This window comes from Plectropomus leopardus, chromosome 11 (assembly GCF_026936395.1).
Source record: "Plectropomus leopardus strain MGB_pleo_1.0 chromosome 11, ASM2693639v1, whole genome shotgun sequence".
Lineage (NCBI taxonomy): Eukaryota > Metazoa > Chordata > Actinopteri > Perciformes > Serranidae > Plectropomus > Plectropomus leopardus.
Genome location: NC_142186.1, coordinates 5,886,917 through 5,901,760, shown reverse-complemented (window position 1 = coordinate 5,901,760; position 14,844 = coordinate 5,886,917). Strand labels below are relative to the sequence as shown.

At 37.3% G+C, this 14,844-nt stretch overlaps 1 protein-coding gene across 4 annotated transcripts in view; it reads left to right on the top strand.

Annotated features, from left to right (window-relative positions):
* Positions 1 to 14,844, top strand: part of vps13b (vacuolar protein sorting 13 homolog B) — a 392,967-nt gene that overhangs the window by 361,673 nt on the left and 16,450 nt on the right. For all 4 annotated transcript variants that reach the window (XM_042490601.2, XM_042490600.2, XM_042490605.2 and 1 more), the window contains exons 65-66: positions 3,259 to 3,361; positions 4,892 to 5,060. In XM_042490601.2, the coding sequence (XP_042346535.2) occupies positions 3,259 to 3,361; positions 4,892 to 5,060 (272 nt within the window). The remainder of the gene's footprint in view (positions 1 to 3,258; positions 3,362 to 4,891; positions 5,061 to 14,844) is intronic.

The window sequence follows — 14,844 nt, the reverse complement described above, 5'->3', positions numbered from 1 at the left end:
GTGATGGCTTTTAAAGCCTGATTAGTTTTGTTTATTGTAATATCCCTCTTATTTTTTGTGGTTCACGAACACAAAACACAGAAAAACTAAAGCACTGTTAGAGCATAATTCTCACTGTGAAAATCATAGACATGACTAACCCATTTGGAAATCAACTGATAGAATTTCTAGGATCATAAAGAGCTAGTAGCTTTTTTATGTTGTCATTTCTGGCAGCAAGCACCATCATTTTGTGGGGAACTATCAAGCACAGACTTTGTGTTTGAAATGTTTTTGTTATTTAACCTAAAGTAATTAAAATTACATTTGCAAAAGGACGAAAAACATGGCCTGTGGAGATACAAACATTTACGTCCTCTACACAAGCACATTATCAGTGAAGTGTGAAGAGAGATTTGGTCATGCAGCAAGGTCTCAAATTTAACACCACTCAACAAATACGTCTTATGTGCAACTTTCCAAGCAGCCCGAGGCAACAATATTCTAATAAACACAGAAATGAATTAAGAGATTGTGAGTCAGGAAAATCATAAATCCATCAGTGGATGGACAATTTCGTGCCTTCTGTCCTTTTGGCTCCAGTCAGCAGCAGTGTTTATTGGGTCAGGCCTTATGTAGTGCAGGACCTGAGAGAGAACTGCTGAAAGACCCTCTGGCACACACACACATGCTTAATCATACACGCACAAACACTTGCATTTACAGGCAGTTAAAGTCTTTGGAGTTAGTTTGTGTTTTATTGGGGGTAGAAGATAGAGGTGGGGGTGGGGGTGGGGGGTGGGGGGTGTGAGGAGTGGGTCAGAGGATGGGGTGTGTTGGCGCTAACAGGTCTTAGCTACAGCACATAAACTACCAACGAGGCTAACGGCTCAGTGTAAGAGTGATGACTCCCCAGGCTCTGATCTACCTGACCCTGTGAGCTCTGCAGAACACAAACATACACACAAACTCAGGCTGATACATGTGGATCCACGTAGATGCTCATCAGTGCACACAAAGGCACGCTGCAGGCACCAACCAGCGTACACACTGACAACACACTCAAAAAAAACCCCTCTGTCTGCCGGTAATATATGCAGATCAACTGTGCGTTATAATTCTGTCACACTCCTGTCTTACAAAACACGTGGATAAACCTACACACACACTTGGAAACACACACTCAAAGCTGAGCAGTGTGCTACAGCACCACTGCAGTGACATCATTAATGGATCTCGCTGTGTTCTTTATGGCTCAGTTTTAACTACTTGATGACTTCACTGGCCTGCTGCTGCTGCTCTGCTGACAGCCAGAGCGAGATGAAGGGAAACTGACCACACGCACATGGGTTATGAACTCACACTGACATGGACACGCCGAGCAAATCACGTTTGTGTTTTTGCTTGTTTTTTATGAAATGCAATGTAAATTTTAAAGATTTACTATGTAGGATTTCACTTAAAACAACAATGTACATACTCATACAAAAGTAATCACTCTTAATCATCACTTAAGACTCACTAGAAGTGCATGATGGTGTGTTTTTCTGCAGTGTCTGCCCTCTGCCTCGTTTTTTTTTTTTTTAATTTTCTGTGTTCAGGATGTTCATTGGCATGTCCCTTGACAGCGATCAGGGGAAGTTGGAGCTTTATAATAAGCTCCCATAAGTACAATGGTGAAAGAATTGGTTGGTACTTGTCATTGTGTACAGGTATTTTAATATTTCCCACGTTTATTGTATATCTTTTATGTTTTTATTGTGGTTGTTGTCTGTAACTTTTCTTGTGCTGATGTCATGGCCACGTCTCCCTTGAAAAAGAGAATGTTGATCTCAGAGGGACTTATCTGGTTAAATATGGGTTAAATTAATAAAAAATAAAAGTGGGGACCAGATGCCAAACCGTAAGCAGCAGGCTTCTAAGAAACACTGTGACAAAAAAATGCAAATAAAGCAAGATGAAACGCAGAGTGAATTTGGGGTTGGCTTTTACTTACAAGTTGAAATATACCTCTTTGTGTATTCCTTCTTTTTTATACATTCATGCATTCATAAAGGGGCAGCACAGGGTCAGCCATAGTATGATACAGCTGTTTGGGTGTTCATTGTCCTCCTCAAGGGCACCACAGCAGTGCCCAGAAGGCAAACTGGCACCTCTCCAGCTACCAGTCCACACTTCCTACTTGGCCCGCATTGTGATTTGTTATGGTGGCCCTCCGGTTCCCAGGCCAAGTCCACATGGACTGAGCTGCAGCTGCATATTCGCTGTCAAGTGTGTTTAAAAACTGTAATGGACAATCCGGCATACTATACCTTAATTAATGCACACCCACAAACAGATATAGTCTTTTTCATCACATGTCCAATTTACCTGTGTGGAGTAATCCAGGATTTCCACCGCTTGCATATGCGTTGCATTATGGCTCCGTTTTGCTCCGTGCTGCCTCTCCATCAATTCCCACCGGTTGCGTTTTGAGTTGGGCACAGCAGCTCCGCCAGATCAGCTGGACTGGCCAGACCCAGGATTTCCCGTGGTAATTACAGAACCATGCAAATTATATCAGTACAGAAGAAGTAATAACTCCATTCACTCCATGGATGTATTATAGTGAAGTCGATTCACTCCCGTAATTCCCAATAAGTTGGTCCACGCCATTTCCTTTCTATGGTTGTCCCTATAAAAAGGATGTGTGGTGTCATAAATGATATTGTGGTTTTCCGCCTCCATGATTAACTTCTCTTTATCCATGTTGCTGGTAGTGACCTCCGAAAACCTCTGACCTGTTGAATCCAGGTCTGGATCCGCTCATTGTGACATTTTGTGTGTTTTATTCTGAAAATTAACTGGAGGTTTTAATGTTGTATTGCTGTCTGATTTCCTGTCTGCTCTGTCTTAAATTTGTCTGAATTTATACAAAGTGCGCCGGTGTCCGTCAAAAATAGGAGCCCTGCCTATCTGATCCGCAAGCCTCCGGACTGCCAGAGCTGACACGTAGTCGATCCACAACGCAGCGGAGTCAGTGGAAGTTAACACATAAACTAGACTGCAATCTATTTGCTCCTTCTGCCGTGACGGAGCAGAGCCAGACTGCACACAGGTCTGGTGGAAATTAAGAGTAAGATTTAACTGAGAAAGGCAGTGGTCTGATTGGTTGATGTAAATGTACAATATATTTAAATGCATGCAGATATCTCACATCACTGTCACACACAGGAGAGAAAACTTCACTGATAGTTGTGCTGATGCTCACTGTCTTTACATTTGTGTCTCTTCTGACAGGAATCCTTCATGGAGCAGGACTGTGGCAGCTTCCTAAACAACTGTACCTGCCTACAGAGGAGAAGTCTGCTCAGGCCCCAAACAGCCACCTTAAATATGTCTGGTATGACCCCTGGCCATTTACTCCTCCTGCTGGCTTCTCCTTTACTTTTGTCCAGCTATCCGTTAAAAGTGGGACATGTGTTCTCGCCTTTGCTTTTCTTGGAGTCTCTCCAGGATCTGCTGTTCTTTTTCTCCCCCTTACCTCTCATCATTTTTGCTGTCTTGTTTAAACCTTGGAGAGTTCATTACCCACTTTCCAAAAAAAAAAGTCTGGAAAGATGTTTGACCTTGATCCCACACATGGTAGCCAGCCTGCCCTCCCCTGTTTTCATCGAGCCATGTTAAAAGGTTTTTATAAGCACTCTGCCAAAGCCGCCAGCTAGAAATTGTTCTTGTTGTTTAACTATGAGTCTGTCCAGAGATGTTTCCCAGTGCCATCAGATGGAGGAACACTTTCTTTTGTGTGCTGGAGTTTGAGAAAGACTCAGTTTACAAACGGCCGCAAGTTGTGCCAAGCAGAAGGTTACCTTTGGGTCCCACGTTGTAAAAAAACAAAAAATGGAAGCGATATGAACAGAACTGCAACACATCTGAGTGTATGCTCTCTCGGAGGAGCGGTTAATATTATCATAAAAATTAAGAGGCCTCTGTCTCCAGAAGGTTATCAGGAGCTGTAGAAAAAAACATTTATGGCATTTTATAATGAATTTTCCGCAATTTAGTTTGGTTTCCATAGCTATCAAACATTTACTTCTAATAGCAGTCTATGTTGACCGTCAGCTGCCATGAGGACAAGGGCCAAATTTCAGATACAATATTTCTTTAGGACATTCCACTTTAGTTGTCATCACCCCGAGGGGTTAGCAGTATGTTGTGCTAATGTTAGGGGAAGATGAAAAAAAGACAAAAACACATGAATGCTGAGATAATGCTCCCCTGTGGTTTTATTCATGCTGCTTTTCCGTCAAACTGGTTTCCATCAGGCATCCATCAATTATATTTACTACTACAGGTAGCCCAGACACTTGAGGGGTCAGACTGTGTGAGCAGAGTAACACTGAACAGAACCAAACTGTCCCTACTGTGGCGGCTTCAACATCTGCACCGCAATTTTGAACACCTGCCTTCCAAAGTAAACACACTGTCAGAGGAACATGACTGAAGACTTCAGTTCCTGCACACACGCATCCCTATCCAACATGTGTGTAATAGGAACCACACAGAGAACATGTAGAATGTAAATTGCAGGATGTATGGAGACACGTTTGGTCACTTGTTTGTGTGTGTTTAGGTTAGTCGGGCACCTTGTGTGGTCTTGTGTTTATAGAAAAAGTGTATATCTGAAGTTAGGAGGCCTGCCATCATGTGTGTGTGTGTGTGTGCGTGCGCGCGCACATAATTCATGCACATAGGAGGAGTCACCTACATGTGATTGCTGCCTTTAGTATGTGTTAATTAAGGATACAACTGCAAAGCCTTTATTTTTATAATTTGACTATATTTAAATTTGAAATCTTCCATTGCCTAATGATAACTAGTCATAACAAGTTTGTAATATCCATATTTCTCTCTGTTTACTCTCTGACCACAGGAAGATGCTCCAGTCTCTGGGGCGGCCAGAGCTCCACATGGCCCTGGAGGTGACCATCGTCAGTGGGTCAGGACAGGAACATGCTGGCTGTCTGCTCCTCACCTCTGAGGTGCTGTTTGTGGTCAGCCTCAGTGAGGACACCCAGCAGCAGGCCTTCCCCATCACAGAGGTAACTGATAGTGGACAGGAAGAAAGAAAAACATGTTTTATGCAATAGAAATCTCACCAGCAGTGTTGTGAGTAATGCATTGAAGCATGTTACTAGAATCGCATTACATTTGTCTGTAACACAGCAAGGCAAAACAAAAGTGATCTCAATTCAATAATCAATTTAGAATTACTTATCGGGAAATTATGTCATTACTTATGACATTACTTACAGTACGTAATGAGAAGATAGAAAAACCATCAAATGTGCAGACAATAGCAACTCTGTCAAGAGATATGAATTATCATAAAAAAGTAAAAAAAAATCATCAAAAACAGAGTCAAAGTAAAGCATTTCATTAAAAATATAATTAAAATGTCATAGTATAGTATGTAATCAAAATTATCATAAAAACGTCATTGTATAGTTTGTCATCAGAAATGCCTTAAAAAGTCATAGTATTGTATGTCAACACAGTTATCATAAAAAACATTGTAGGATAGTCTGTCATCAAAAATGTCCTAAAAAAATCAGAGTCAAAATTAAAACATTGTTCATTCCTATGAGAGCTGCTCACTGGGGCAGGAAGCAGAAAAAGCTCTTTCCGGGTTTAGAAATGTGTAAATACCCATATCTACTGGCCCATAGAGCATGCGTAGTAGATTAACGGGCAGCTGAAGGCGGCTAAGTGTGGCTGAGCATGTAACTTCCGCCAGCTGAACAACCGACTTCTGGATTAGCGCCTCGCTAACTTGAATGGCGGTATAACAAAAATAATCTTGCAGCTCTTTTAGACTTTCCAAATGTTATCAAACCAGATGGTTTGCATCTAGATAGGGATAAAAGATGTTTCACAGGGGTTTTGACGCTCACAAAAAATTATTAAAAAGCTTTACAGACATCTCTTTCCACATGTTAGTCAATGGGGAAAAGTCTTTCTGGGTCAGTGTGCATCACGTGACCAACTCAAATGGTGTAATTTCACTTTCAGCCACTATGCAAATTTTGCATCAACACATGCTTGGGGCTAAGCTATGTTGGGCCTAAAAAAGTGTAGCATATCAAAAAAAGATATTAATAAAAAGTCTTAGTACGGTGAGTCTGAAAAACGTATGGTATAATACGCTAAAAAAAGACATGCCTTCCAAAATGGCACAAAAAAGTCATAGTATGTCATTCTAAATTGCACAAAGAGTTATAGTATGATATGTTGTCCAAAATAGCACAAGAAAGTTATAGTAAATTCGTTCAGAGTAAAACATCATAGTTCAGAATGTCATCCAAAATAACACAGAAAAGTAATATTATAATATGTTGTCCAAATAGCACCAAAAAGTTGTAGTAAATTATGTTGTCCAAACAGGACCAAAAAAAGTTAAGGTATAGTATGTTGTCCACAATTGTACCAAAAAGTCATAATATAGTCTCTTTTTTGACAACAGCACAAAAAAGCACTTAAACGTCATGGTATCATCCAAAATCGCACAAAAAGTCATAGTATAGTATGATGCCCAAAATAGCACAAAAATGTTATTATATTATGTTGTCTAAAATCGCAAGAAACTCAATAATATAGTTTGTCGTCCAAAATTGTATGAAAACATCATAGTACAGTATGATACCCAAAATAGCACAAAAAAACATTTGATTATATAATGGCACCATCATGGTATGTTATGACTCCCAGAATGGCACCAAAAGGTCATATCATTGAATGTTGTACAAAATGCCATCAAAATTTCATAGTATAGCAAAAAAAAAGATATTGTGCTATGTCATCCGAAATTGCACAAAAAAGTGATATTATACTATGTCATCCAAAATTGCACAAAAATATTAGTATAGTATGTCGTCCAAAATGGCACCAAAACCTCATAGTGCATTATGTCCTCCAAAATGGCATCAAAACCTCATAATATAATATGATGTCCAAAATGGCACCAAAACCTTATAGTATAGTATGTCGTCCAAAATTGAACATAAACATTATATTATAGTGTGTCTTCCAAAATACCACAAAAGTCATAATGTAATATGTTGTCCAAAACATCTCAAAAAAGGCACTGTAGAGTATGTCATCCAAAACTGCACAAAAAAGTGAGGATATTATATGTCGTCCAAAATTGAATAGAAACTTCATTGTATACCAAGTCGTCGAAAAAGCTGACAGTCATAGTAAAATATGTTGTGCAAAATCGTCCAAAATGGCATGAAAACGTGATAGTATGTCATCCAAAATAGCCCGAAAAAGTCATAGTATAGTATGTCGTCCAAAATAGCACGAAAAAGTCAGTGTGGTGTGTCGTTCAAATTCAAAACAAAAGTCATAGCATAATATGTTGTTGAAAATTACACGGTAATGTCATAGTATAGTACGTAGTCCAAATTTGCACAAAAATGCATAGTACAACATTTTGTACAAAATGTAACAACAAAGTCATAGTATAGCTTGTTGTCAAAAATAGCACACAAATGTCACAGTTTAGTTTTTGTTTATTTAAAAGGGACATAGAACATTGATGAACATCAGTAAAAACAAAATGTAAATGTGCCAGAGTTAGCAGGACTGCTAATTTACATACGTAGTCCCTTGGTAGGTTACAGATGAAAATAAAACAAGGAGAGAAAGACAAACAAAAATAAAGAAGGCAAATAAAACAACACAACAATTCATACATAGGACAAAAGTGCATTAAAAGTGTGCAGAATGTAGAATTCAACACGTGTTGGTTGTGCACATGCATCATATACTAAAGTATGTTGTCAAAACTTGCACAAAAGTATGTGGGCCAAAATGGCAGAAAAATGTCATAGTATAGTATGACGTCCAAAATGGCATACTAGTATAGAATGATGTTGAAACTAGCACAATAACATTATATTATGTCATCTAAAATATCACAGAAACATCATAGTATAGTATGTCGTCCACAATGGTCCAAAATGGCGTGAAAACGTCATAGTATAGTAGTTCATTCAAAATGGCAAAAAAACGTCATAGTGTAGTATGTCGTCCAAAATGGCATAAAAACGTCCTAATATAGTATGTCGTCCAAAATGGTCCCTAATGGCACAAAAACATCATAGTATAGTACGTTGTCAATAATGGTCTCAAATGCCAGAAAAACACCATAGTTTAGTATGTCTTCCAAAATGGCACAGAAACCTCATATTAAAATATGTTGCCCAAAATGGCACAAAAACGTTTTAGTAAATTTGTTCAGAGTAAAACATCATAGCACAGAATGTCATCCAAAATAACACAAAAAAGTAATGCCATAACATGTTGTCCAAATAGCACCAAAAAGTTGTAGTAGATTATGTTGTCCAAAATAGGACAAAAAAATTGATAGTATAGTATATTTTCCACAAATATATTAATTATATCATTACAGTATGCTGTCCAATATAGCAAAAAAAGGCATAAAAAAAGGGTCAAGAAATGCAAAAATGTCATAATATAGCATGTCAAAAAAATTGCCCAAAACCGCATGGTATAGTATGGCGTAAAATCCCAAATTTCGATATGTCCAAAAAATGGCTGACAACCACCTATTATAGCTTGTAGAGACGTGTCATAGCATAGCATGTGGAAACAAGGGCGAAAAGAGGCCAAAAACTTCATAGTATAGCATGTCGTAAAAATGTCCAAAAACCGCATAGTATAGTATGGCGAAAAATCTCAAATTTTGACATGTCCAAAAAATGCTTGAAAACTGCTTATTATAGCTTGTAGGGTGAAATCATAGTATCTGATGTCGAAAAAAGGTCCAAAAGAGGCAAAATAATGTCATAATATAACATGTTGGAAAAATGACCGAAAACCGCATAGTATAGTATGGCGAAAAATCACAAATTTTGAGAATTCCAAAAAATGGATGAAAACCATTTAGTATAGCCTGTAGAGACGTGTTATAGTATATAAACTGGAAACAATGGCAAAAATCGGCCCAAAACATCATGTTTTAGCATGTTGAAAAATTGCCAAACATCGCATAGTATAGTATGGCGAAAAATCTCAAATTTCGACATGTCCAAAAGATGACTGGAAGCATAGCTTGTGGAGAGCTATCATGGTATACGATGTCAAAAAAAAGGTCAAAAAAAGCCAAAAATATCATAATTTGGCAAGTCAAAAAAATTGCAGAAAACCACATAGTATAGTATGGCGGAAAATCTCAAATTTTGACATGTCCGAAAAATGGCTGAAAACCACCTATTGTAGCTCGTAGAGACCTGTCATAGTATAGCATGCGGAAAAAAGCTCCAAAAGAGGCCAAAAACATCATAATATAGCATGTTGAAAAACTGGCCGAACATCGCATAGTATAGTATGGCAAAAAATCTCAAATTTTGAGATTTCCAAAAAATGGATGAAAACCATTTAGTATAGCCTGTAGAGACGTGTTATAGTATACAAAGTGGAAACAATGGCAAAAATCGGCCCAAAACATCATGTTTTAGCATGTTGAAAAATTGCCAAACATCGCATAGTATAGTATGGCAAAAAATCTCAAATTTTGACATGTCCGAAAAATGGCTGAAAACCACCTATAATAGCTCGTACAGACGTGTCATAGTATAGCATGCGGAAAAAAGCTCCAAAAGAGGCCAAAAACATCATAATATAGCATGTCGAAAAACTGGCCGAAAATCGCATAGTATAGTAAGGCAAAAAATCTCAAATTTCGACATGTCCAAAAGATGACTGAAAACTGCTTATTATAGCTTGTAGAGTGAATTCATAGTATCTGATGTCGAAAAAAGGTCCAAAAGAGGCAAAAAAATGTCATAATATAACATGTTGGAAAAATGACCGAAAACCGCATAGTATAGTATGGCGAAAAATCTCAAATTTTGAGATTTCCAAAAAATGGATGAAAACCATTTAGTATAGCCTGTAGAGATGTGTAATAGTATACAAAGTGGAAACAATGGCAAAAATCGGCCCAAAACATCATGTTTTAGCATGTTGAAAAACTGCCAAACATCGCATAGTATAGTATGGCAAAAAATCTCAAATTTTGACATGTCCAAAAAATGGCTGAAAACCACCTATTGTAGCTCGTAGAGACCTGTCATAGTATAGCATGCGGAAAAAAGCTCCAAAAGAGGCCAAAAACATCATAATATAGCATGTCGAAAAACTGGCCAAAAATCGCATAGTATAGTATGGCAAAAAATCTCAAATTTCGACATGTCCAAAAGATGACTGAAAACTGCTTATTATAGCTTGTAGAGTGAATTCATAGTATCTGATGTTGAAAAAAGGTCCAAAAGAGGCAAAGAAATGTCATAATATAACATGTTGGAAAAATGACCGAAAACCGCATAGTATAGTATGTGGCGAAAAATCACAAATTTTGAGATTTCCAAAAAATGGATGAAAACCATTTAGTATAGCCTGTAGAGACGTGTTATAGTATACAAAGTGGAAACAATGGCAAAAATCGGCCCAAAACATCATGTTTTAGCATGTTGAAAAATTGCCAAACATCGCATAGTATAGTATGGCGAAAAATCTCAAATTTTGACATGTCCAAAAAATGGCTGAAAACCACCTATTATAGCTCGTAGAGACCTGTCATAGTATAGCATGCGGAAAAAAGCTCCAAAAGAGGCCAAAAACGTCATAATATAGCATGTCAAAAAACTGGCCGAAAATCGCATAGTATAGTATGGCAAAAAATCTCAAATTTTGAGATTTCCAAAAAATGGATGAAAACCATTTAGTATAGCCTGTAGAGACGTGTTATAGTATACAAAGTGGAAACAATGGCAAAAATCGGCCCAGAACATCACGTTTTAGCATGTTGAAAAATTGCCAAACATCGCATAGTATAGTATGGCGAAAAATCTCAAATTTTGACATGTCCAAAAGATGACTGGAAACCACCTATTATAGCTCGTAGAGACCTGTCATAGTATAGCATGCAGAAAAAAGCTCCAAAAGAGGCCAAAAACGTCATAATATAGCATGTCAAAAAACTGGCCGAAAATCGCATAGTATAGTAAGGCAAAAAATCTCAAATTTCGACATGTCCAAAAGATGACTGAAAACTGCTTATTATAACTCGTAGAGAGGAATCATAGTACAGGATGTGGAAAAAAGGGTGAAAAGAGGCCAAAAACGTTATAATATAGCATGTTGAAAAAATGACCGAAAACCGCATAGTATAGTATGGCGAAAAATCTCAAATTTTGAGATTTCCAAAAAATGGATGAAAACCATTTAGTATAGCCTGTAGAGATGTGTTATAGTATACAAAGTGGAAACAATGGCAAAAATCGGCCCAAAACATCATGTTTTAGCATGTTGAAAAATTGCCAAACATCGCATAGTATAGTATGGCGAAAAATCTCAAATTTTGACATGTCCAAAAAATGGCTGAAAACCACCTATTATAGCTCGTAGAGACCTGTCATAGTATAGCATGCGGAAAAAAGCTCCAAAAGAGGCCAAAAACGTCATAATATAGCATGTCAAATAACTGGCCGAAAATCGCATAGTATAGTAAGGCAAAAAATCTCAAATTTCGACATGTCCAAAAGATGACTGAAAACTGCTTATTATAACTCGTAGAGAGGAATCATAGTACAGGATGTGGAAAAAAGGGCGAAAAGAGGCCAAAAACGTCATAATATAGCATGTTGAAAAAATGACCGAAAACCGCATAGTATAGTATGGCGAAAAATCTCAAATTTTGAGATTTCCAAAAAATGGATGAAAACCATTTAGTATAGCCTGTAGAGACGTGTTATAGTATACAAAGTGGAAACAATGGCAAAAATCGGCCCAAAACATCATGTTTTAGCATGTTGAAAAATTGCCAAACATCGCATAGTATAGTATGGCGAAAAATCTCAAATTTTGACATGTCCAAAAAATGGCTGAAAACCACCTATTATAGCTCGTAGAGACCTGTCATAGTATAGCATGCGGAAAAAAGCTCCAAAAGAGGCCAAAAACGTCATAATATAGCATGTCAAAAAACTGGCCGAAAATCGCATAGTATAGTAAGGCAAAAAATCTCAAATTTCGACATGTCCAAAAGATGACTGAAAACTGCTTATTATAACTCGTAGAGAGGAATCATAGTACAGGATGTGGAAAAAAGGGTAAAAGAGGCACAAAAATGTCATAATATAGCATGTTGAAAAAATGACCGAAAACCGCATAGTATAGTATGGCGAAAAATCTCAAATTTTGAGATTTCCAAAAAATGGATGAAAACCATTTAGTATAGCCTGTAGAGACGTGTTATAGTATACAAAGTGGAAACAATGGCAAAAATCGGCCCAAAACATCATGTTTTAGCATGTTGAAAAATTGCCAAACATCGCATAGTATAGTATGGCGAAAAATCTCAAATTTTGACATGTCCAAAAAATGGCTGAAAACCACCTATTATAGCTCGAAGAGACCTGTCATAGTATAGCATGCGGAAAAAAGCTCCAAAAGAGGCCAAAAACGTCATAATATAGCATGTCAAAAACTGGCCAAAAATCGCATAGTATAGTATGGCAAAAATCTCAAATTTCGACATGTCCAAAAGATGACTGAAAACTGCTTATTATAGCTTGTAGAGTGAATTCATAGTACAGGATGTGGAAAAAAGGGCGAAAAGAGGCCAAAAATGTCATAATATAACATGTTGAAAAAATGACCGAAAACCGCATAGTATAGTATGGCGAAAAATCACAAATTTTGAGATTTCCAAAAAATGGATGAAAACCATTTAGTATAGCCTGTAGAGACGTGTTATAGTATACAAAGTGGAAACAATGGCAAAAATCGGCCCAGAACATCATGTTTTAGCATGTTGAAAAATTGCCAAACATCGCATAGTATAGTATGGCGAAAAATCTCAAATTTTGACATGTCCAAAAAATGGCTGAAAACCACCTATTATAGCTCGTAGAGACCTGTCATAGTATAGCATGCGGAAAAAAGCTCCAAAAGAGGCCAAAAACGTCATAATATAGCATGTTGAAAAAATGACCGAAAACCGCATAGTATAGTATGGCGAAAAATCTCAAATTTTGAGATTTCCAAAAAATGGATGAAAACCATTTAGTATAGCCTGTAGAGACGTGTTATAGTATATAAACTGGAAACAATGGCAAAAATCGGCCCAAAACATCATGTTTTAGCATGTTGAAAAATTGCCAAACATCGCATAGTATAGTATGGCGAAAAATCTCAAATTTTGACATGTCCAAAAAATGGCTGAAAACCACCTATTATAGCTCGTAGAGACCTGTCATAGTATAGCATGCGGAAAAAAGCTCCAAAAGAGGCCAAAAACGTCATAATATAGCATGTCAAAAAACTGGCCGAAAATCGCATAGTATAGTAAGGCAAAAAATCTCAAATTTCGACATGTCCAAAAGATGACTGAAAACTGCTTATTATAACTCGTAGAGAGGAATCATAGTACAGGATGTGGAAAAAAGGTGAAAAGAGGCCAAAACGTCATAATATAGCATGTTGAAAAATGACCGAAAACCGCATAGTATAGTATGGCGAAAAATCTCAAATTTTGAGATTTCCAAAAATGGATGAAAACCATTTAGTATAGCCTGTAGAGACGTGTTATAGTATACAAAGTGGAAACAATGGCAAAATCGCCCAAAACATCATGTTTTAGCATGTTGAAAAATTGCCAAACATCGCAGAGTATAGTATGGCGAAAAATCTCAAATTTTGACATGTCCAAAAAATGGCTGAAAACCACCTATTATAGCTCGTAGAGACCTGTCATAGTATAGCATGCGGAAAAAAGCTCCAAAAGAGGCCAAAAACATCATAATATAGCATGTCGAAAAACTGGCCAAAAATCGCATAGTATAGTATGGCAAAAAATCTCAAATTTCGACATGTCCAAAAGATGACTGAAAACTGCTTATTATAGCTTGTAGAGTGAATTCATAGTACAGGATGTGGAAAAAAGGTCCAAAAGAGGCAAAAAAATGTCATAATATAACATGTTGAAAAAATGACCGAAAACCGCATAGTATAGTATGGCGAAAAATCACAAATTTTGAGATTTCCAAAAAATGGATGAAAACCATTTAGTATAGCCTGTAGAGACGTGTTATAGTATACAAAGTGGAAACAATGGCAAAAATCAGCCCAAAACATCATGTTTTAGCATGTTGAAAAATTGCCAAACATCGCATAGGAGAGTATGGCGAAAAGTGTCAAATTTTGACATGTCCAAAAATGGCTGAAAACCACCTATTATAGCTCGTGAGAGACCTGTCATAGTATAGCATGTGGAAAAAGCTCCAAAAGAGGCCAAAACGCCATAATATAGCATGTCAAAAAATGACCAAAATCGCATAGTATAGTATGGCAAAAATCTCAAATTTTGAGATTTCCAAAAAATGGATGAAAACCATTTAGTATAGCCTGTAGAGACGTGTTATAGTATACAAAGTGGAAACAATGGCAAAAATCGGCCCAGAACATCACGTTTTAGCATGTTGAAAAATTGCCAAACATCGCATAGTATAGTATGGCGAAAAATCTCAAATTTTGACATGTCCAAAAGATGACTGAAACCACCTATTATAGCTCAGAGAGACCTGTCATAGTATAGCATGCAGAAAAAAGCTCCAAAGAGGCCAAAACGTCATAATATAGCATGTCAAAAACTGGCCGAAAATCGCATAGTATAGTAAGGCAAAAAATCTCAAATTTCAACATGTCCAAAAGATGACTGAAAACTGCTTATTATAACTCGTAGAGAGGAATCATAGTACAGGATGTGGAAAAAAGGGCGAAAAGAGGCCAAAAACG